The sequence below is a fragment of the Mustela erminea genome, chromosome X (genome assembly GCF_009829155.1).
Source record: "Mustela erminea isolate mMusErm1 chromosome X, mMusErm1.Pri, whole genome shotgun sequence".
Taxonomy (NCBI): Eukaryota; Metazoa; Chordata; class Mammalia; order Carnivora; family Mustelidae; genus Mustela; species Mustela erminea.
In genome coordinates, this window is record NC_045635.1 from 87933369 (window position 1) to 87953543 (window position 20175).

Consider the following 20175-nt stretch of genomic DNA (forward strand, 5'->3'; position numbering starts at 1 on the left):
TAGATTATTCGATAATTAATACTGAGTATATTAGTAATACAAAGAATATTTCAGACATTACAGGAATGATTCAAAAATGATTTACTGAAAATATCTTTATTGCATGAAATTTCCTTTTTTTAAAATAAAGGCATTTCCCCCGAATGGCTTCACTCCACTGACAATACTTATATAGCACTCATTTATATGTTTTTTCTAGAGGACCTTCTTGTACTCATGAGCTTCTGAGACTGCCAACCAGCAGTAGATGTAGACCACTTAGAGTTCTACATGGAGAACCGTCTCAGCCAAGGTGGTTACCTGATCGAGAAGAGCCACAGGTCCAGGCACTTCAGCATTTACAGGGAGCAGCCAGGGTGTTCATGCCACTACAGGCTCAAGACAATGCACCTAGGCCTCTACAAGGGCAAGCCCAGGCACCTCAGCGACTACAAGGGGCAGCTCGGGTCTTTATGCCACTACAGGCTCAGGTTAAGGCTAAGACATCTAGGCCCCTACAGATGCAGATTAAGGCACCTCCACGACTACGGAGGGCAGCCTGGATGCTTATGCCACTACAGGCTCAGGTTAAGGCATCTAGGTCTCTACAGGTACAGGTACAGGTACCTAAAGAACAGCAGGCTCAGGCTCAGTCCCAGACATCAGAAGAGCCACAGGATCTGGACCAGGTACCAGAGGAATTTCAGGGGCAAGATCAGATACCTGAACAACAACAAAGACAGGGTCAGGCCCCTGAACAACAGCAGAGGCAGAACCAGGTACCTGAACAGCAGCTGGAGCAGAACCAGCTACCTGAACAGCCAGAGGTACAGGAACAGGCTCCTGAGCCCACACAGGCAGAGACTGAGTCAGAAGAACCTGAGTCCTTACAAGTACATGCCCAGGTATTCCTGCCCCTACTCTCACAGAACCACCATGTGCTGTTGCCACTACATTTGGATACTCAGGTACTCATTCCAGTAGAGGGACAAAATGAAGGGTCACCTCAAGCACAGGCCTGGGCACTAGAGTCCCCACAGGCAGTTGGCTCAGTTCAAGAACTGATAGAGGGACTATCAAGAGGCTTACTTCGAGCACCAAACTCACATAACTCAAAGCCACTTGGTCCCCTGCAAACCTTGATGGAAAACCTGTCTTCAGACACGTTTTACTCTCAACCAGAACAAGCACGGAAGAAAAAATCAAAAGTTTCTAGTCTAAGGCAGGCATTGGCAAAAAGACTATCACCAAAGAGGTTCCGGGCAAAGTTATCACGGAGACCTGAAGAGTTTGAGCTCTCAGATTTAGAAGCCTGCAGGCGAAGGCACCAGAACAGATGGGAGGATATCTTTAATCAGCACGAGGAAGAATTGAGACAAGCTGCAAATGTAAGAATTTCTGATATTTTAATTGAATCAAATATGCAGAGAAAACATGCTAGTTCATGCCTGTGTTTCCCTCTGTTAAGACCAAATGAAATAAATATCCTTGTGTCCCAGAGAAGATTAATTTAATAATTTGTAGTTCAAGTAAATTATCTTAAAATTTCCAGATAATAATGACTAAATTTGAAAAAGAAAAATTGGCTTGAATGATCCAGGTAATTGCTTTATATCTTTATAGAGATATAACTTTAATTATTAACTAACAAAGGGACACCATAAGGACTTTTAAAATTACTATATTTGATCTTTGAAAATTACTGGAACATAAAGAACAACATGGAGGACATTGGGAGATGGAAAGGAGAAGTGAGTTGGGGGAAATCAGAGGGTGAGATGAACCGTGAGAGACGGTGGACTCTGAGACAAACTGAAGATTTTGGAGGGGAGGGGGTTGGGGGGTTGGGAGGGCCTGGTGGTGGGTATTAAGGAGGACACATATTGCATGAAGCACTGGGTGTGGTACATAAACAATGAATTCTGGAACACTGAAAAGAAATAAAATTAAATTAAATTTTTAAAATTTTAAAAAATAAATTTACTGTCATAGTTCAAAATTTTAAAAATAACTCATTAAAAATAAACACACAAAAACTTTGGTTTTGTTCCCCAACCTCTAAGTTAATTTGTCTTTCTTCCCAAAGAATGTTGAACTGTGCTATTTAAGTGAATTGTACCATTTCTTTTTTCATTTTAGGATGTTTAAATCCAGGGTAAAATGAAACAGAAAAAGCAATTTCCAAAGCATTTTGTATTTACCATATGTATGACTTGTCTCACTAATTTTCCACCATTTTACATAATTAATCAATGAAATTTCTGTATAGAACATGACACAAGTTACAAATTCATCTCTGTACTCTTGAAATGCAATATGTTACTATCTTGATCTTATTTTCCAATAGTCAAAACTTCATTCTTTCAAATTCTGTAATGTAAGTGGATATAATTTGGCTGGAGTTAATGAATTCTATCCCGCAGATTTAATCTAACAAAGAAGGGTTTCTGGGCTTTATAAGCAAATTAAAGAGGTCAATAGGATTAAGAGAGCACTTGTTTTCTAATACTTCATAGCATCCATTTATATAAAGGAATCCCATTTTAAAGCCTGGTATCAATTAAACGAATGTTATTTCCCTAACATGTTTAACTTGAGAAAAGGTAAAAGCAGCAAGTGAAGAAAGGCCCCAAAGAGGAAACGGATGCATATTCCCAATAAAGGGGGAGATAGGAAAAGAAAGAAAACATATAGAGAAGTGGTGGTATGAGTCTAGAGTGGTGATTAAGGCATCTAAAATGCTAGTAACTAATTTCAATGAGGAATAGTAACAATTAAATCTAATGGGTTTTGCATTTATGAAAAAGATTTGTATGCATCCCTGCAAGACTCATAGCATTAGTAACATGACACATACTTCTTGTCATTTGGTGTTTTAATTATGCATGTGAGAAACCATTCTAAAATGGAAGAAAAAGTCAATAAATAATAGTTACCAATTCCATGACCCTAGGATCTCGTACAGGAATTCGTATCTTTATATGTGATTTTTAAAGAAAATATAAAAAAATTGATACTAGCTCAAAGTCATAGATCTTGTGAATTGCCTAAAAATTTGTTAGCATTTAGAAATTTATGTGAATTCTTCAACTAACCAAAGAAAAGAAAACTCATTTTTATTACTCTATGAGTTGAAGGACTAATATTGATTGGTTTAAATGTGAAAACGGGAAATTTCCTAAGCTTCTGGAGCCCAATTAGTGAGAAATATTTGCACTGCTATATTACAGATCTTCCATTGCACAAGCGGACCGAACTTCACAGTTATAACTGACTAGTAAATGTGACAGTTTGGGGTTATGAGTTAAGCCTTAAACCAGATGTTCTTAACCTGGGTCTAATAGATAGGCTGCAAGTGGTCAATGATCCCCCTGAAAATATATGCAGACACGTGTGTCTGTATGCAGTTAGAATCTCCTTAGATTCCAAAGGGAATCCAGAACCAAAAACTATTAGAGTCTACTGGTTTAAAGCAATTTTAATATTTGAAAATTATTCTTTTAAGTTGTGCATTGTGAAGATAGTTGCTACTATCATTTGCATTTTAACAATTAAAATATTTATTTTCCTTTTTGTTTCAAAGGACAAAGAAGATGAATCATCAGACAATGATGAAGTATTTCATTCAATTCAAGCTGAAGTCCAAATAGAACCATTGCAACCATATGTTCCAAATCCTAAAGGAAATGAGGTAAGTATCTCAGTATGAGTTGCTGTGACATTAATAAGTGCCTAGAACAGTGGTTCTTAAACTTTTTGGTCTCAGGATATCTTTATACTCTTAAACATTGAAGACCTCAAAAAACTTTTGTTTATGTGGATTGTGTCATTCAAGATTTAATGAATCAGAAATTAAAATAAAAATTTAAAATATTAATTCATTTAAAAGTAAATAAAAGTATTCTATGTCAACATATGTCAACATAGGAAACAAAATTTTAATAAAAAACGATTTTCCATTTTATTTAATGGAAAACAACTGGATTGTCATATCTGTTTCTGCATTCAATTTTTTGCCATATGTTTAGGCTGAAGTATATGAGTAAAAGCTGGCTTCTCACATATAAGTAGTTGGGAAGAAATGATTTTCATAGCTTTTTCAGATAATTGTGGAAATTCTTTGATAATATACCAAAACTACAGAAGTGGAATTTAAAACCCTATCAGTAAAAATTTGCATATTCAGAAATATTAAAATCCATTGTTCTATTGTATGCTATGAATAGATGTTTTTCTCACTCGTAATTTTTTATCCTCATACATTGGTCAGTTGGAAAACATTGGTTCAGTGTGTATGTTGATGTTTCCAAATATTTACACATTTCATTATACAACATCAATAAACAGCATTTGTTAATGTCACCAATTTCATCAGAAAAATGATTGAGTATTGATAAGTCAAGTACATGGTGACAGATAATAAATCTAAAATTTTAATTTTCACTTCAAAACTCTATGTTATCGTTGCTAACAAATAACATCAGTTTTTCTTTTTTCCTTGAATTGACAGCCTAACTTCATTGATTTTAAATAAAATGCCTGCCAAATATCCAAGTTGAATAGTTTTTTTTGTCATTCATTCTTTTAAGTAAAAATATTGCCCATAAAAACCTCGAGTCATTCAGGTTGTAACATAATCACACATATCTTTTCCCTTGATTATTCTGGGATGTAGTTTATGACAGGGTCTGGGTCATTTAATCTGTGGTTTATTTTTTTACACTTATATGAATAATCAAGTCAGTCCTCATGTCCAGGTTGACTTCCGTTTTCACAACTACATTAACAGCATTTAGTTTAGGGTATTGGTGAGGTCCAAGTGGCAGTTTCAGTTTCCATGTGGACAAGTTATTATCATCATCCAGCATTCCTAACAGCTAGCCATCTAAAAATATCTTGGTCACTAAGGATGAGCAGATTGTTGGGTGAAGGACTCAGAAATTCTTGCCTTACTAATAGTGGGTCAGGAGTCTCATTGTTGTTCTTAATCAGCACAAGGGTCCCAGATGACTATATTTCTTCTAGATGCTTCGGGTAGTCCTATGATGTCTTTCATGGACAATTTTCCTTTTTAAATATGTTACTTCTGATACTAACAATCCTCTGAAATGAATAACAGAGTATCTCTTTATAATTACTAACCACTGGCAGAAGGAACATAAGCTGGGTTGTATTATTTAATTACAAAAGGCCCTATGTCTCTCGCTCTCTGCCTTATTAAATTATGACTTTACACCTACTCTTAGATAACTCTTAGATAACTCTTAGGTGTATGACTTTACACCTACTTATATCGAAGCATATCTAAGCATGCAACTCTTAGATACCTTTAAGCATGAGTTTTTAAGCAGGAAATATAATGAGTTGTGCCTGATTGTTCTGCAATGCATCATTTTCCTCATATATGCTATTCATACAAATCATCTTCCCATTTTTTGGACCAAAACAGCCAATTCATATCAGGCATTAGCTTTTCTTAATTATCTTAATTTTGGTCTTTATCCTTTCTGAGTAATCCTTGTCTCTGGTTTACTAGTGTCAGTAACTTTCTGAGATCAGTTTCATAAACCAAGAGGCCTAGACGGGGTCAATATGATGCCAGGTATCTGAATCAAATGTGGAAAAAGTCAGATGCTTATCATGCATACTGCTAAATATCTGGTTACATTTGGAAGCACTCAGTAGCAGAACATGAACAATTAACATTTTTCCTTTCTTATCCAAGTGTCTGTTAGAGTTTAAAGACAACCTTGATGTGTCACCACGTAGAGAGAAAATAGTGTAGTAAAGTTAATGTAGTTTTGAGAAACTATAAAGTGACTTTATCAACATGAAAATGCTTAATTTTTTTAAAATGTAAAATGTTTAATTTTTCTTTCTAAATAATCTACTGTGACTGCTTCGTTGAATGTCAGAATAGCCTATTTTTGGTTAGCTAAAAACTATTTTAAGTAGAAACCTAATGATATAAAACTAAATGAGGTGAGGGATTACTACATGGTCCTATCTACTAATGTTGGCAGAAATTAAATCTGCCTTAGTGATGGATGCTGGCTCATTTTATTTGCTCTTTCTCAAGTATTTACATATTAGATGAACGAACAATTAATAGAAACCAAAATCATTTAGAATTGAAAAAGTATTAGAACACTATGACATTACAGTCCAATTGTAAAGCAATAACAACATACTTACTTGAAGGTGGGACACTTTTGACACTTAAGACATTTTATTGATGTGTTTATGTGTGTTACAACTTTTGAAAATCTAGAGTTACCTTAAAAGGGTGAGTGAATGAGAAGTTTGAGCTTAAATTCTGAGTGATATAAAAGTAATATGAAAACATAAAAAGAGCATTAAATTAGCAGTTGAGGGACCTACATTCTGATTATAGATATTCTTTAATTTATGTAAAATTCTTAGGGAATTGATTTTTCCTTTCTGAGGTACAGATTCCTCAAAAATAAAATTAGTGTTTGATTATATAATCTCCAGAATCTGTTACTATACTAAAATTCAAGGATGCCATGAGAAATTATGGTCAAGCAGTTCTAATGTTATACTATAAGTAATTATGAAAATATAATCTAATTATGAAAATCAGATTTCATAAGTTGGATTTTTAGTCAACTATCTTTATATGAAGAAAAGCATTTTCCCATTAATTAATAACTCAAAGGAATTTACAATAAAAAATTTTACCAAAGTATTTCATTGTCTTTAAGGTCCAAGAAAGATCTACTTCAAAGACTTACAAACACCGTGTCAAGATCTCTTCAAAGTATGTGTCTCTGATTTATATATTCCAATTACTCACTATTTACTATCACCTGGAAAATTAAAGCATATTTATTTGATAATAAGTTTTACATAAAGTCAAAACTAAAAAATATTAATGAAAACATTGTCACTAGCAATATCTTCATCTTGTATTTAAAACCTTAACTGCAGTAATTCATTAACTAGATATTTCATATTTGGATATACTGTAGTCTCAGTGTCATTTAGTTTAATAATTAGCTGATAAGACCCACAATTTAATAAAAGACATGTCAATGAATTATTTGACAGCTTTCAAAAAGATGTGAAACTTTATATGTATCATGTACTTCAATTATACATTTTGTCATGTAATATGTCATTAATATCATGTATATGTGCTACATGTTAAAATACACACACAATTCCTTCAGAAATTAATGCCATGAAATGGGCAAGCTTAAAATGACTTATGGAGAAAATCAAATCTAAAACTCAGTATTATAACAATGATATTTTATATTGGTAACTATATTTTTATCTCTATAATATTGGTGATGTTCAGTAATTTTTGAAGATCATATTTCATATTTTAGATGTTATGTGGAAAGCATTATATTTGAAAGCTACATAAAGTTGTTTATTTACTTGTTTATTTATTTAAGATTTATTTATTTTAGAGAGAGAGAAAGAGCACGAGCAAGAGAGGCAGAGGGAAAGGGAGAATCTGAAGCAGACTCCATGCTGAGCACAGAGCCTGACATGGGGCTAGGTCTCACAACCCTGAGGTCACAACCTGGGCCAAAACCAAGAGTTGGATGCTTAACTGACTGTGCCACCCAGGTGCCCCTGAAAGCTAAATTTTAATGTAGATTTTCCTTGAAAATCATACTCCTTCCAACTCCAGATTATAATAGACAGAACTTAGCCTATATTCATTCACTCAGTCATTTACTAAATATTTATTGAGCATCTGCTATATTCAAGATACTGGACTGTATGGTCAGATTGCATAGAGTTGATGGTATGAAGCATATATATTACTAACTCATTATTATTTAAAATCCCATATATTTATGTCCTTAGTCTTAACTTGTGTGCAGAAATCTTGAAAAATTAGAGAGCAAGATTAGGAACTTTTGTTTTCTCTGCCTTCAATGAATAAGTTGTCATGGTCCTTCTGACCACAAAGGGAGAAAACAGCTTAATTTTTTTTATCTTTCTGGTATCATGGGATATGTCTTTAACAAAATCCAATACATAAAAATTAATATTGCTTTTAAACTGGAATTGGCTCTTCCCATTAGAAAAAGATTTTTGAATTTATGAATAACAAATATATTGAGTCTTTCTGAAATTTAGGGTCTTAGAAAAGACTCTTGTCTGTACTAGGCTGAGATCAATAACCAAAGCCTTTTCTATATAGAAATTCCAAAGTGACATAAAATTTAACAGCACAGGTCCAAAAATCCTTTCTAAATATTCCCTGAATTTGAATATTAAAAACAAAGTTTCCTATATTTATGTCCATCCATCTATCTAAACCAGGAACAGGACACTTAAAAATGTAAAGGCCAAATCAGGATGATAATAGTGGAATATTTGACATAACAGTAACAGCTGGGTTTTTGTTTTTTTTTTTTTTTTTAGTAACAGCTTCTTATATTGTTAAAATCCTCACATAGACTATTATATTTATCACTGCGTTACTAGGTATATAATGTCTGAATATTACCAGAAAGTAAGTTTATTGAATTTTTAGAAATTAATATGATATGTGAAGGAAATGTATACTATATGGAAACATTTTATTTATATTTTGGTAATTATTTATCTGTTCTAGATAAAATAGCACATTTGAGGAAAAAAGGGAATTTGAAATATTTCTTAAGCTCTACTTGTTTTTAGTTTGATATATACCCATATATCTCAAATTCTTTATTGGTCTTGATTTTGAGCTGTATATTCCCTTTGTGAGTATTGGGACATGGCATATGGTATTCTGTCTTTTCATTTAGTGTTCCTCAGCAGTCTGTTTTGGAACAATCTCAGAAGCCCATTGACATCAGACAAAGAAGTTCGCAAAATCTTCAAAACTGCCCAGCAGCATCAGGTAATGCAAAGCACAGAGTTTAAACGGTCAAAACACAAAGCTAATGTTTAACAGTTTATATTTCAGAAGTGAAGAAAGAACTGCAAGAAGTAATGTGTCAAAAGTGTTAGGGAAGCCACATATAATTAAGACCAAGAGGCCACTGAATTTGACAACTGGGTGGTCAGTGGAGACCTTTAGAAATGGAAAATAATTTTTCTAAAGTTTTTTTTCTTTAAGTTGTGTAATAGTTAGGAATGTGTCTGGAAGTGGGTGTCAACTTTGATTTCTGTACCATGTATGAAAAATATGGGAAAGGAACTTGAGAGAGGACTAACAGGCTAAAATTTATAGGCAAGCCTTTAGCTATTGAAGTATTAGATAGAGAATTTGTGGGCATGTGTTTTATCCATTTATTTCACCACCCCAAAGTAAGATATATACAGCATCTCATAAACATCTTTAAATGTTACAAATTGATGTTTTTACTCAGAAAGTTTTAAAATAGAAAATAACTTCACAATTTGTGATTGAATTTCAAAATAAGTGTTTTATCTTATGATGTGCTTTTGAGAGTTTAAATGAATAATAGATTTTTGAAATAATTGAAATAAACAGAGCCAGAAGTTAGGTTTTAGATGATAAAATCTGGCATTGTGTATTTTTAAGCAATCCAAATAAGTTCAGCAAGGGCAAAATTCCTGAATGAGTTCTCAAGTCATCTGTAAAAATGTAGAACACAGATTTTATTAAAATGTTAATAATAAGAAAGATATATAGGTGTACTCTATCAAAATCAAATATTTCAAAGACCTGAACTTAAAACCCACATTCTTCTTGGGAGACTCAGATAATGGTAGAAATATTTTAATAGTGTCCTCTTATACAGAAATATTATCTTGTGAGAAATAAAATAAACCTGAAACAAAAGTAACTTTAAGAACATTTTCCCCAGAACCTTTCTGGTTTGGCTAGGACTAATTTTACTAATAGTGGGCAAACACCTAAAAATGTAAGGTTTATTCATACTGCCTTTTCTGAAATAAGGAAATTTTAGATTGGTTTCCAAAGCAGTCATGAACATTGGTTGGGAGGGGGTGAGAAGGGGATAGATTCTGTGTAGATAGATAATAGCTGAAGTTCTTTTCAGCTCTAAAATTCTGTTATTTTATTATTTGTGCTACCTAGGCCATTTGAAGTTCCCATGAGATTACGTATTTTATTATTCAGGAAATCAGAACACCTTACTACAAATTTGCCTCAAAATCTCAAACACTTCCCAAACTTATTTAGCCTAACAACACACAAAGGGACTTGAGAAAAAATGGTTTTCTGAAGAAAGATAATAAATCATAAAAGTGCAATGCCAGAAGTTGCAGACACAAATTTTAGGATGTGTTCTAGATAATATACTCAAAAGATAGCAGTGTATGTATATACATGATTTTTGGATTGCAAGGTCCACACCTTGGCTATATATAGCAAGGCTGCAAATTAAAAAAAAAAAAAAAAGGATAGGACTATTTATCTTTAAAATCCAAGCACATAAAAAAATAAGCAAGGATGGAAGTACCCATTGGTGAAGCTTTTTCTATGTATAATCAGCCAGATTTACTGATTTCTGACCCAAAATATTATCATTGAATTTTAACCACAGATGTTACTTACTGTACCATAAACCTTAATATTAAAAAATCCATCCTTCTAATCCAGATACATTTGCATTTTTTAAAGATTTTTAAAAGTTTTTAACTAATCTGTACACCCAGTGTGGTGCTTGTACTCACAACCCCAAGATCCAAGAATTGTATGTTCTATCAACTGAGCAGCTATGGGTCCCTAAATTTGCATTTTATATGGAAATATTTACACTATGGAATCAAGCTGCACATTATAACAACTAACCAAATTAAAACTAAACTTAAAGTGTCAACCCCTCAGCCCCACTGGCAATATTGCAAATGCTCGCTAGCCATGTGTGACTACTGGCAACTGTATTAGACATGCAAACACAGAACATTTCTATTACTGCAAAAAGTTCTAGTGCACAACATCACTATAGAAAGATTCCTAGCTTTATAAAAAGGGTTAAGTTTTGTCTCTTTTCAGTTGTTTGCTTTTCAACTCTATTGAAATACTTCAAGATATATCATTGAGTGGAAATTGGAGGATTAAGATTGCAGGGTCAAATCTCCCCTTGAGAATTTTGTCTAATCTATCATCTTCTACTACACTTTCGGGCTCTTTTTCTACTGGTTAATATGGGAGACCAGTGATATCACCTAGCTCTTCCTATTCTTGGTACATATTATTATTATTATTATTATTATTATTATTATTTTAAATGCAACTGTCTACCAGTCTTACTGGGTATCTTCTTACAGAGATAGAGAGAAATATTTAACAAGTGTACACTTAATATTGAAAACAGAAAAGCCATATAGATCTACAGACATCAAAACCTTGAGCCTGTCACTCCCCCCACAAACAGAATCTAGGATCCTGGCTGAATGAGGATTTATTAGGTGATATTTCCTGAATGGAAAAAGGCAACAGGAAAAAATATCAAGTTATTAAAACTGTACACTATAAAAGTGAAGGAAATGGCTGCAATCATCACTGTTATTAATATCTTCTTGTCATTCCACAGACTCTTCTGAGGAAGAGAGTCCTGTGACCTGTAGGAGGTCCCAGTCATCACCACCTTATTCCACTATTGATCAGAAGTTGCTGGTTGATGTCCACGTAGGTTTTCATCTTATCTCTTAACACATTTATCTGTTTTTTAAAATTTTTTTTCAGTGTTATTTTCATCTTCACTTGAGGGAAAGGTCAAAGTGTTCAGTTTTTTAATTAATCTTTCAAAGATAGATTTCCGTTGTTATGTGAGTATGCAGATATGAAATGTAGAAATTACATTTGAAGTGGAGAAACATTTAGTTGATCATAAAATATTTTATATTAACATTCTTTTATCAGAATATATTCAGAGGAGTGATAAAAAGGTCTTTGTAGAAGCTAATCTCAAATCAAGGAGTAGAAGCTAGATGTTCCCTTTTCATCTAATATAATTTCTTGGATGATAACACAATGCATAAAAAAACATTTTGGGAGAAATAAAATGCCCTCTGATAGCATATAACATTCTTCCAATTGTTTTTGCCCTATGATTTCAGGTCATTTCATTTTATTTTTGTAATTATTCCTACCCTACCATATACACAATCTCTTTCAGATTGCCTAAAGCTTGATTATATGACACTTATAAAGGTAGCTTTATATTAATTTGTTTATTAGAAGTGTTTGATCTACTTCAAGACAACCTATGTACAAAACTAAGCTGGAAAATTAACATATCAATTTTAAGACTATGTGTTAGTCCCAATATCAGAGAATAAAACAAAAGAAAAAAGTAACTATATCTTCTATAGGACACCAAATAATCTGTTATATTCTGTCACCAAAATGAAATGTCTACTCCTCAGCAGAGAAGTAGTGGTAATAAAAAAGAGTAAATTTTGCCCTGTGTGAGCCAGAAAGTCCACTAATGATCATAGCCTGAAGTTTGGGTTTTGACATCTCATCCTCACAAAAATATTTCTTTATCTAGTGAGTAAAAATCTTCACTTCAATTGAAAATGTATTTTAAAATATTGTCTGCATGGAAACTTTCCAATTTAGAAGGAAATGAAAGGCTACTGAGACTACATTAACCTTTCTTGTGCACACAGGTTCCAGATGGATTTAAAGTAGGAAAAATATCACCCCCTGTTTACTTGACAAATGAATGGGTAGGCTATAATGCACTCTCTGAAATCTTCCGGAATGATTGGTTAACTCCTGCACCTGTCATTCAGCCACCTGAAGAGGATGGTGATTATGTTGAACTCTATGATACTGGTGCTGATACTGATGGTGATGATGCTGATTCTAATGATGTATACGAGGATACCTATGATCATGACAATGGCAATGCTGACTTGGATAGCAAGGTTGATTCAGCTAATGATGTTGGTGAAGACTATGAAGATAATGACAATGATGGAACTATAGATGACAAAGCCAATAATCATGATGATGCCCCTTGTTGGCCAAGGTTGGTTTTTCTTCATTATTTGCACTACCAAAGTTTTAAAATTTCAGAACTGTTTGCACCTTTGTTTTACTTTCCGATTTTATGACCAAGAGGATGAATGAATTGCACTTGCATATTCATAAATGGTTGATTTTCAATAATACATTTTAAATTATTTTAATGCAAAACAATTTTGAATTTTTGTATACTATATTTTATTAGTATTCAAGTATTAAGTTACTTATAACTGCAATTTATTCATGTTTCTATTAAAAATAATGTTACTGAATGATATTACCCTCTAAAACCACAGTGAGTATATGAAATGAGGTGACAAATAGTGTGCCACTTAATAGCTGTAAGAGGAAGCCCTGATATTTGCATACAAAATCTTCAAATTTGCTGAGAAAAATGAATTGTAACCTTTATTTTTCACTTGATAATTTTAGGCTGAAATGTACTAACAGAATTATTTTTGGAATTCTGCAAACTGCTATAACTAAATTCAGTACTTAGTCAATTTTATCTTCTTACATAGCAACTGTCAGAAGTGGTAATATTTAGTGAAGTGATATTTTTGGAATGCCACCAGTTGTTTGCCATATATATATATAGTTTCTATCTCCTGCTCTAAACAGGCCAGTGTATTCTTATTTGTATGTACATGGTTTATATTCAAAATGTTCTCAAAGAAGATTACTTAATATAGTAAATGTTTACATTTGTAGAAAAATGATTAACAGTGGGATAATTGTTTACTTTATAATATTGAAATCCATATATTGTTTTGTTAATCTTCAAATGTTATTAGGTAGATATACATGGCAGAACTGACTACAAATTATTCAACATTTTTTTCTTTTTTTTCAATTAAAAAAATCTACCAGGAATTTCATTGTCAAATAAATTTGCTTTTAGGTTTATCATAGGCACCTGGATATGTTGTCTTTAATGCAAAAAATCATTGTGACATTTGGTAAGGTTGCTGTTTCAGCAACTAAATAAATGACTATCTTATCTTAATGAGATCTATATTACTGAATTTCCTGGTGGTAGTAATATAAAAATAAATGGGATTCTTTAGCAAAGTAGTTAATACACATGTTAGAAAATCAAGGCCCATGTTAAAATTAACAGAAATTAAATAAATTACAAAAAATAAGTATTCAATTATATTGTGGTTGTGCCAGAAATAGGGGCTTAATCATTTATGTGGCTGTGAAGTTGCAAATGCATGTAGCCTATTATTTAAGCAACCACCCCAAAATAAAACATGGTTTTGCTGCTAGCCTAACACATGTTCCTAATAAAATATGCAAGCTCTCTTCCATCTGCAGTCCATGTGCAGTCAGGAAATTGATGGTGGCTATGGTGTTAATTCAGTATTTAAGATTGACAAGATATAGGGGTATTTTTCTTGTCTATATCATACCAATAGTGTTCACATAGAGCAAAAACATTCCTAGAGATACTACATATGTATCAGATACATCCTAATTCTGTTTTATTTGCTGACTTTCAAATGTATTTTTGTTCAGTGGCTTTCTATCATTAATTGGATCTTGTTATCAGAACAAGCTATGACAGAGATGGAAGCTGCAAGCAAGATGGTAGAGATGGAAGTGATGGAGAAGAGACCTGCTACAGCTATGGAAGTCAGAGAGTCAATAGAGGCCATGGAGAAAATGTAGCCAGTGGGGGCAGTGTAGCCATTAGAGACCATGAAGAACTTGGAGCCAATATAGGCAATGGAAGAAGAGTTAAGGAAGTTAATGGAGGTAAGGGAATCAGTGGTACCAAGGAAGAAAGTGGAGCCCTTGAACTCAGTGGAGGAGAAAATTTGTCAAAGACAGATAGTCAAGGATTGGAGAGACCAACATTCCACGACTTTGAACATCAACAGGAGGTAATGTACCATTTGAAAAGGAGAAAAAAAAATGAAAAGGACAATGAATTCTTCTCTTTGTAAATTTATTTTTTTCATGTGATATGTCACATTTCCAGTCATTTCAAATATATTTTTAACTTTTAAACAAAGCCTTAACCATTTTAATTTATAGCTGTAGATTTTAACTTCTTCTCATTTGGATGGTTCCTATTTATTTCCAGGGACAAAAATACATTTTTTGTTCACCTTTATTATTGAGATTACACATTTGAGGTAGTGTCTCTTAACATATACAATTTATTTTTCTGGGAAGTTATCATTGTAAAATTTACATAACAGAATTTTCCATCTTTACTACTTTAAGTGTACAATTCAGTGGCATTAAGTACATTCACAATGTTGTACAACTATTATTACTACTCACTTCTAGAGCTTTTTCATCATCCTAAACAACTAAATAATTAACTCCCTATTGTCCCTCCTACCAGTCCCAAGTAACCTCTGTTCTACTTTCTAAGAACCTTATATATCTAGATCACACAATATTTGTCCTTTTGTGTCACATAGCATAATATTTTCAAGGTTCAACCATGTTGTAGCAAGTATCAGAATTTTCTTCCTTTTTAATGCTGAATAATATTTTATTGTATGAATATATCACATTTTGTTTATCCATTCATCTGTTGATGGGCACTTGGGTTGTTTTCGCCTTTTGGCTATCATGAATAATGTTGCTGTAAACATCGGTATATAACTATGTGTTATAGATTGCCTGTTTTCCATTATTTGAGCTATTTACCCAGGAGTGGAATACCTAAATGTAGAATTGCTAGACTGCCATTGTTAGATTCTATATTCACTTTTTGAGGAACTATTAACACATACAGTTTAAATGTAAGTAACATATTGTGTTAGGCAATGATTTTATCATTCAGAAAACATTATTGACTTTATAAATGTGCTTAAAATATTCAAATAGTATCCAGTTTAGACTGTATCTCATTCATAGCATTTTTAAGTATGGCCTGATTAGATCTCATTTCTGCCCTTAGAGATTTTATATTGTCACTAATGCTTTTTTCAGGCCTAGCTATTAACTTCATGATTGCTACCCTGAAGTCTATTTCTGACATCTTGCTTATATCTAAACTGTGGAAGGAGTCAAGATGCCCTTCAACAAATGAATGAATAAAGATGTGGTCATATTTACATTGGAATATTACTTAGCCATCAGAAAGGATGAATACCCATGATTTGCTTCAACATGGATGGAACTGGAGGGGATTATGTAAAGTGAAATAAGTCAAGCAGAGAAAGACAATTATCATATGGTTTCATTCACATGTGAAACATAAGGAATATCGTGGAGGACCATAGGGGAAGGGAGGGAAAACTGAATGGGAAGAGATCAGAGATGGAGACGAACCATGAGAGACTCTGGACTCTGGGAACCAAAATGAGGGTTACAGAAGGGAGTGGGGTGGTAACTAGGTGATGGGTATTAAGGATGGTATGTGTGGTGATGAGTACTTGGTGTTATATGCAACTAATGAATCATTGAACACTACATCAAAAACTAATGATGTACTATATGTTGGCTAACTGAATACAATTAAAAATTTTTCTAAAAAAATATTCAAATAGTTTCACAGGTGCTAGATCAATAGGAATGATCACAAAGAATATTTCCTAGAGCATATGATATTTGAACTAATTCTTGACTAATAGGGAGTATTTGAATATCTGAAAACACAGGTGAGATTCTGGACAGACGAAATACTGCAATTTACTTTCCTAGCCTGCTACCCATCAACACAAACTGGCTTACAAGATGCCAAGTTCCTTCATGAATTAGTGCCCTTGTGTAAGCTGTTCCCTCTGTCTATAAGGCTGTCCCCTCTTGTATTCTCTGCTTGTTTAATTAGTCATTCTCATGATCCAACTCATATATCATCTTTGACTTTTCAAGATGGAATTATATTCTCCTCCATTATTGAGCATTTTGCCTATAGTTTCATTTTAGTACTTGTGACATAGTATTTGGTTGTTGACTTGTTTTTCTATCATACTAGATTGTGAACTCTTAAAAGGCAGGCAGTAGGAGCACCTGGGTGGCTCAGTGGGTTAAGCTTTTGCCTTTGACTCAGGTCATGATCTCAGGGTCCTGGGATCAAGCCCCACATCAGGTCTCTGCTTGGCAGGGAGCCGGCTTCCCACCCCCCCCCCCCCCCCGCCTGCCTCTCTGTCTACTTGTGATCTCCCTTTCTGTCAAATAAATAAATAAAATATATTTTAAAAATGTGAAAAAAGGGGCGCCTGGGTGGCTCAGTGGGTTTAAGCCTCTGCCTTGGGCTCAGGTCATGATCCCAGAGTCCTGGGATGGAGCCCCACATCAGACTCTCTGCTCAGCAGGGAGCCTGCTTCCACCTCTCTCTCTGCCTACCTCTGCCTACTTGTGCTCTCTCTCTCTCTCTCTCTCTCTCTGTCAAATAAATAAATAAAATATTTTTTTAAAAATGTGAAAAAAAAGGGCAGGAACTATGTTTAATCTATTATTGATTACTTTACCCACTCACCCAATCCCAGGACCCAACCTAGGACTTGGTTTATGATAGACACAATAATTATGGAAGAAATCATTGAAGGAAGGAAACATCCTAAATAGTTTCCAATGGGAAAGCAGTATGAGTGGGAAAGTCTCTCTCTCTCTTTCTCCCTCTCCCACCCTCCCTCCCTACTTACCTATCTTAAAGACTTTAAATCTGGATGTCCCATCACAGTCTTCATACCTCCCCCAGTATCTCCAGTGATTGCAAGGAATGTTTTTGATATTTAGGGAGTGAGTAGACATTCCTCTCATTTTAATTTGAAAGGACATGTTACCATGCAACACTTTTGTGGTTGGAAAGTTCATAAAAACAAGTCTTTGACAGGGCAGCTCAGTTCTCTCAATTGAAAAAATCACTGTTTAGATGCAAATAAATGCTTATCAACAGACAGTCTCACCAATAACAGTTTGTATGTTTTTCCACAAGATATGGCATCCCACGTAAATTCTGTTAAATTTTGTGGCTTTTATCCTTGAGTTTCTTCTATGTAAGTTAATGGAAGCCAGCTAGATTTTCAGTGAGGCAGAGTCACACCCTTAAATTTGTGTTGCTTGATTTTTCCATCTTTAGCTTTGTCATTTGACAAAGTAAAATTGATACCCCCAACTCTGGTAGTTTTTTATCTTTTCAAGTGGCTGTTTAGCATAGCGTAGCATAGCGTTTGAAATTAGACTTTGGCTTCAAACTCTGGTTCTCTGGTTCCCCTACTTTATCTTTATGATTTAAATAAATTATTTAGCTTTGCTAAGCTTTTGTTTCCTTATAAGTAAAATGGAGATAATTACACTTACTTTTTAGGTTGTTGTTAAGGATTTTTAATTTTACGTAAATAAAATAACTAGCAGTATGCCTAGTATATAATAAAAATTCCACTAACATTAGGCCCCAAATTGCACATCTTGGGATTTTAAGCTCCTTGAATTTTTCCTTTGACATCAGTTGTTTCAATATAGGTTAGTTCTCTCTCTTCTGATAACATTAATGAATTCATATGATAAATGTGGATTTTCAAAGGATGCAGAATTATAGATGCTAAAATTTTGCATTCTGTTTTTCAAATGACCTCTAGGCATATTGTATTTCTTTCACAGCTAATCACTGAATGAAGTCAAAATTGATTTTCGATCTTCTTTTAGGAGCCTGGTGGTAGAAGCGAGGCCTCAAATGCCATTGCCTCAGGTGCTGCACTAGCAGCACCTGATGATGAGAATAACAGCATGGACATATCAGAAGCATCAACACAATCAGGATTTTCTGTCAGCCACTCTTCTTCCAATGGTTCTGGGAAAGCTGCAAATGCTGACTTTGCCAGCGCCGTCTGTAAGTGCCTTTAATATAATCTCCAAATGCTGCGGTCCGTTCACACATTACAGTGTTTGACCACTGGTTCATGGTCTGAAAAGAATGAAATCATTCTGATATTTAATTAACATAAATTCAGATGGATACATGCTTTAAAAGGTATGCTCTTCACTGAGGCTTTATGGTACCTGAATTTAAACTAGAATTGAGTAATTGAATATCTCATCTGGATTCTCTTCTGCAATCTTATCACAGTAACTTGAAATATATTCATATTCAGAAATATATTTTAATCATCATGATTTGTGTTATTTGATGGTTTAGGAGTTATAGAAACGATACCTCCAGTAAAAATAAAATACAGTAAAGGAAAAGAAACTTTTCTGGGATGTCTCTTATTTGTGGAAACATTCAAGTACATATGGTATATACACTAGTAATTTCTCTGAGTATCTTCCCCTTACTTCTTCACAGTGTATGCTGGATTGGTGGAAGCACCTGAGAAACCACCTAAACGACCCTCTGAAGTCAATGTTAACCCACTATATGTGTCTCCTGCATGTAAAAAACCACTAATCCACATGTATGAGAACGAATTCACTTCTGAGATTTGTTGCGGTTCTTTGTGGGGTAAGTTTGGTTTCTTAAAACTGAGTTTTTTTAAAAGAATATATTTTTTATCAATGCAGCAAACTTGTGAAAAATCATAGATGTAAAACACTTATTACCACATCATTATAAAACAAATAAAAATATACATTTATAGTAGCTAATATGTTCCTTTTTTTTAACTGATTTATTTTCACTCAGGGCAGTTTGGTGTTTGAATTTGCACTTCCTTCCCTTTTTACTGTTTTTCTTTTTAACTTGAATAAAACATAAAATTAGACTAGGTTATGATTATTTAAAAATTTGAGCTTAGTGGGATGTCTGGGTGGCTCAGTTGTTAGGCATCTGCCTTCAGCTTGGGTCCTGATCCCAGAAACCTGAGATCAAGCCCCACATAGGGCTCACTGCTTAGTGGGAAGCTTGCTTCTCCCTCTCCCATTCCCACTGCTTGTGTTCCCTCTCTTGCTATCTCTCTCTCTAGGTCAAATAAAGAAATAAATCTTTAAAAAAACTGAGTTTAGTATTTTTACTTTAAGATGGTGTGTAGAATTTAATAACTAATGAGGTATTATAGGACATATTTCTGTATGTTCTTGTTTTTTAAATAATTTTGTGGATTTGTAGAGAAAGTTCTTTCAATAATGTCTCTTTTGTAATGTTTCAAGTTCTTATCTAAACTCTAGTTAGTTAACATATAGTGTCATATTAGTTTCAGGAAGAGAATTTAGTGATTCATCACTTATATATAACACCCAGTGCTCATTACAACAATTGCCCTCCTTAATGCCTATCACCCATTTAACCCAGCCCCCTACCACCTTCTGTTAAGCAACCTTCAGTTTGTTCTCTTTTATGGTTTGCC

General features: G+C 33.7%; 1 protein-coding gene across 5 annotated transcripts in view; it reads left to right on the forward strand.

Annotated features, from left to right (window-relative positions):
* Positions 1–20175, forward strand: part of NRK (Nik related kinase) — a 123209-nt gene that overhangs the window by 82929 nt on the left and 20105 nt on the right. For 4 of the 5 annotated variants that reach the window (XM_032331217.1, XM_032331218.1, XM_032331220.1 and 1 more), the window contains exons 13-21: positions 200–1367; positions 3563–3670; positions 6705–6760; positions 8757–8851; positions 11481–11575; positions 12562–12926; positions 14478–14811; positions 18539–18722; positions 19179–19334. In XM_032331217.1, coding sequence (XP_032187108.1) covers positions 200–1367; positions 3563–3670; positions 6705–6760; positions 8757–8851; positions 11481–11575; positions 12562–12926; positions 14478–14811; positions 18539–18722; positions 19179–19334 — 2561 coding nt within the window. The remainder of the gene's footprint in view (positions 1–199; positions 1368–3562; positions 3671–6704; positions 6761–8756; positions 8852–11480; positions 11576–12561; positions 12927–14477; positions 14812–18538; positions 18723–19178; positions 19335–20175) is intronic. The other variant, XM_032331219.1, reaches the window with a different exon arrangement.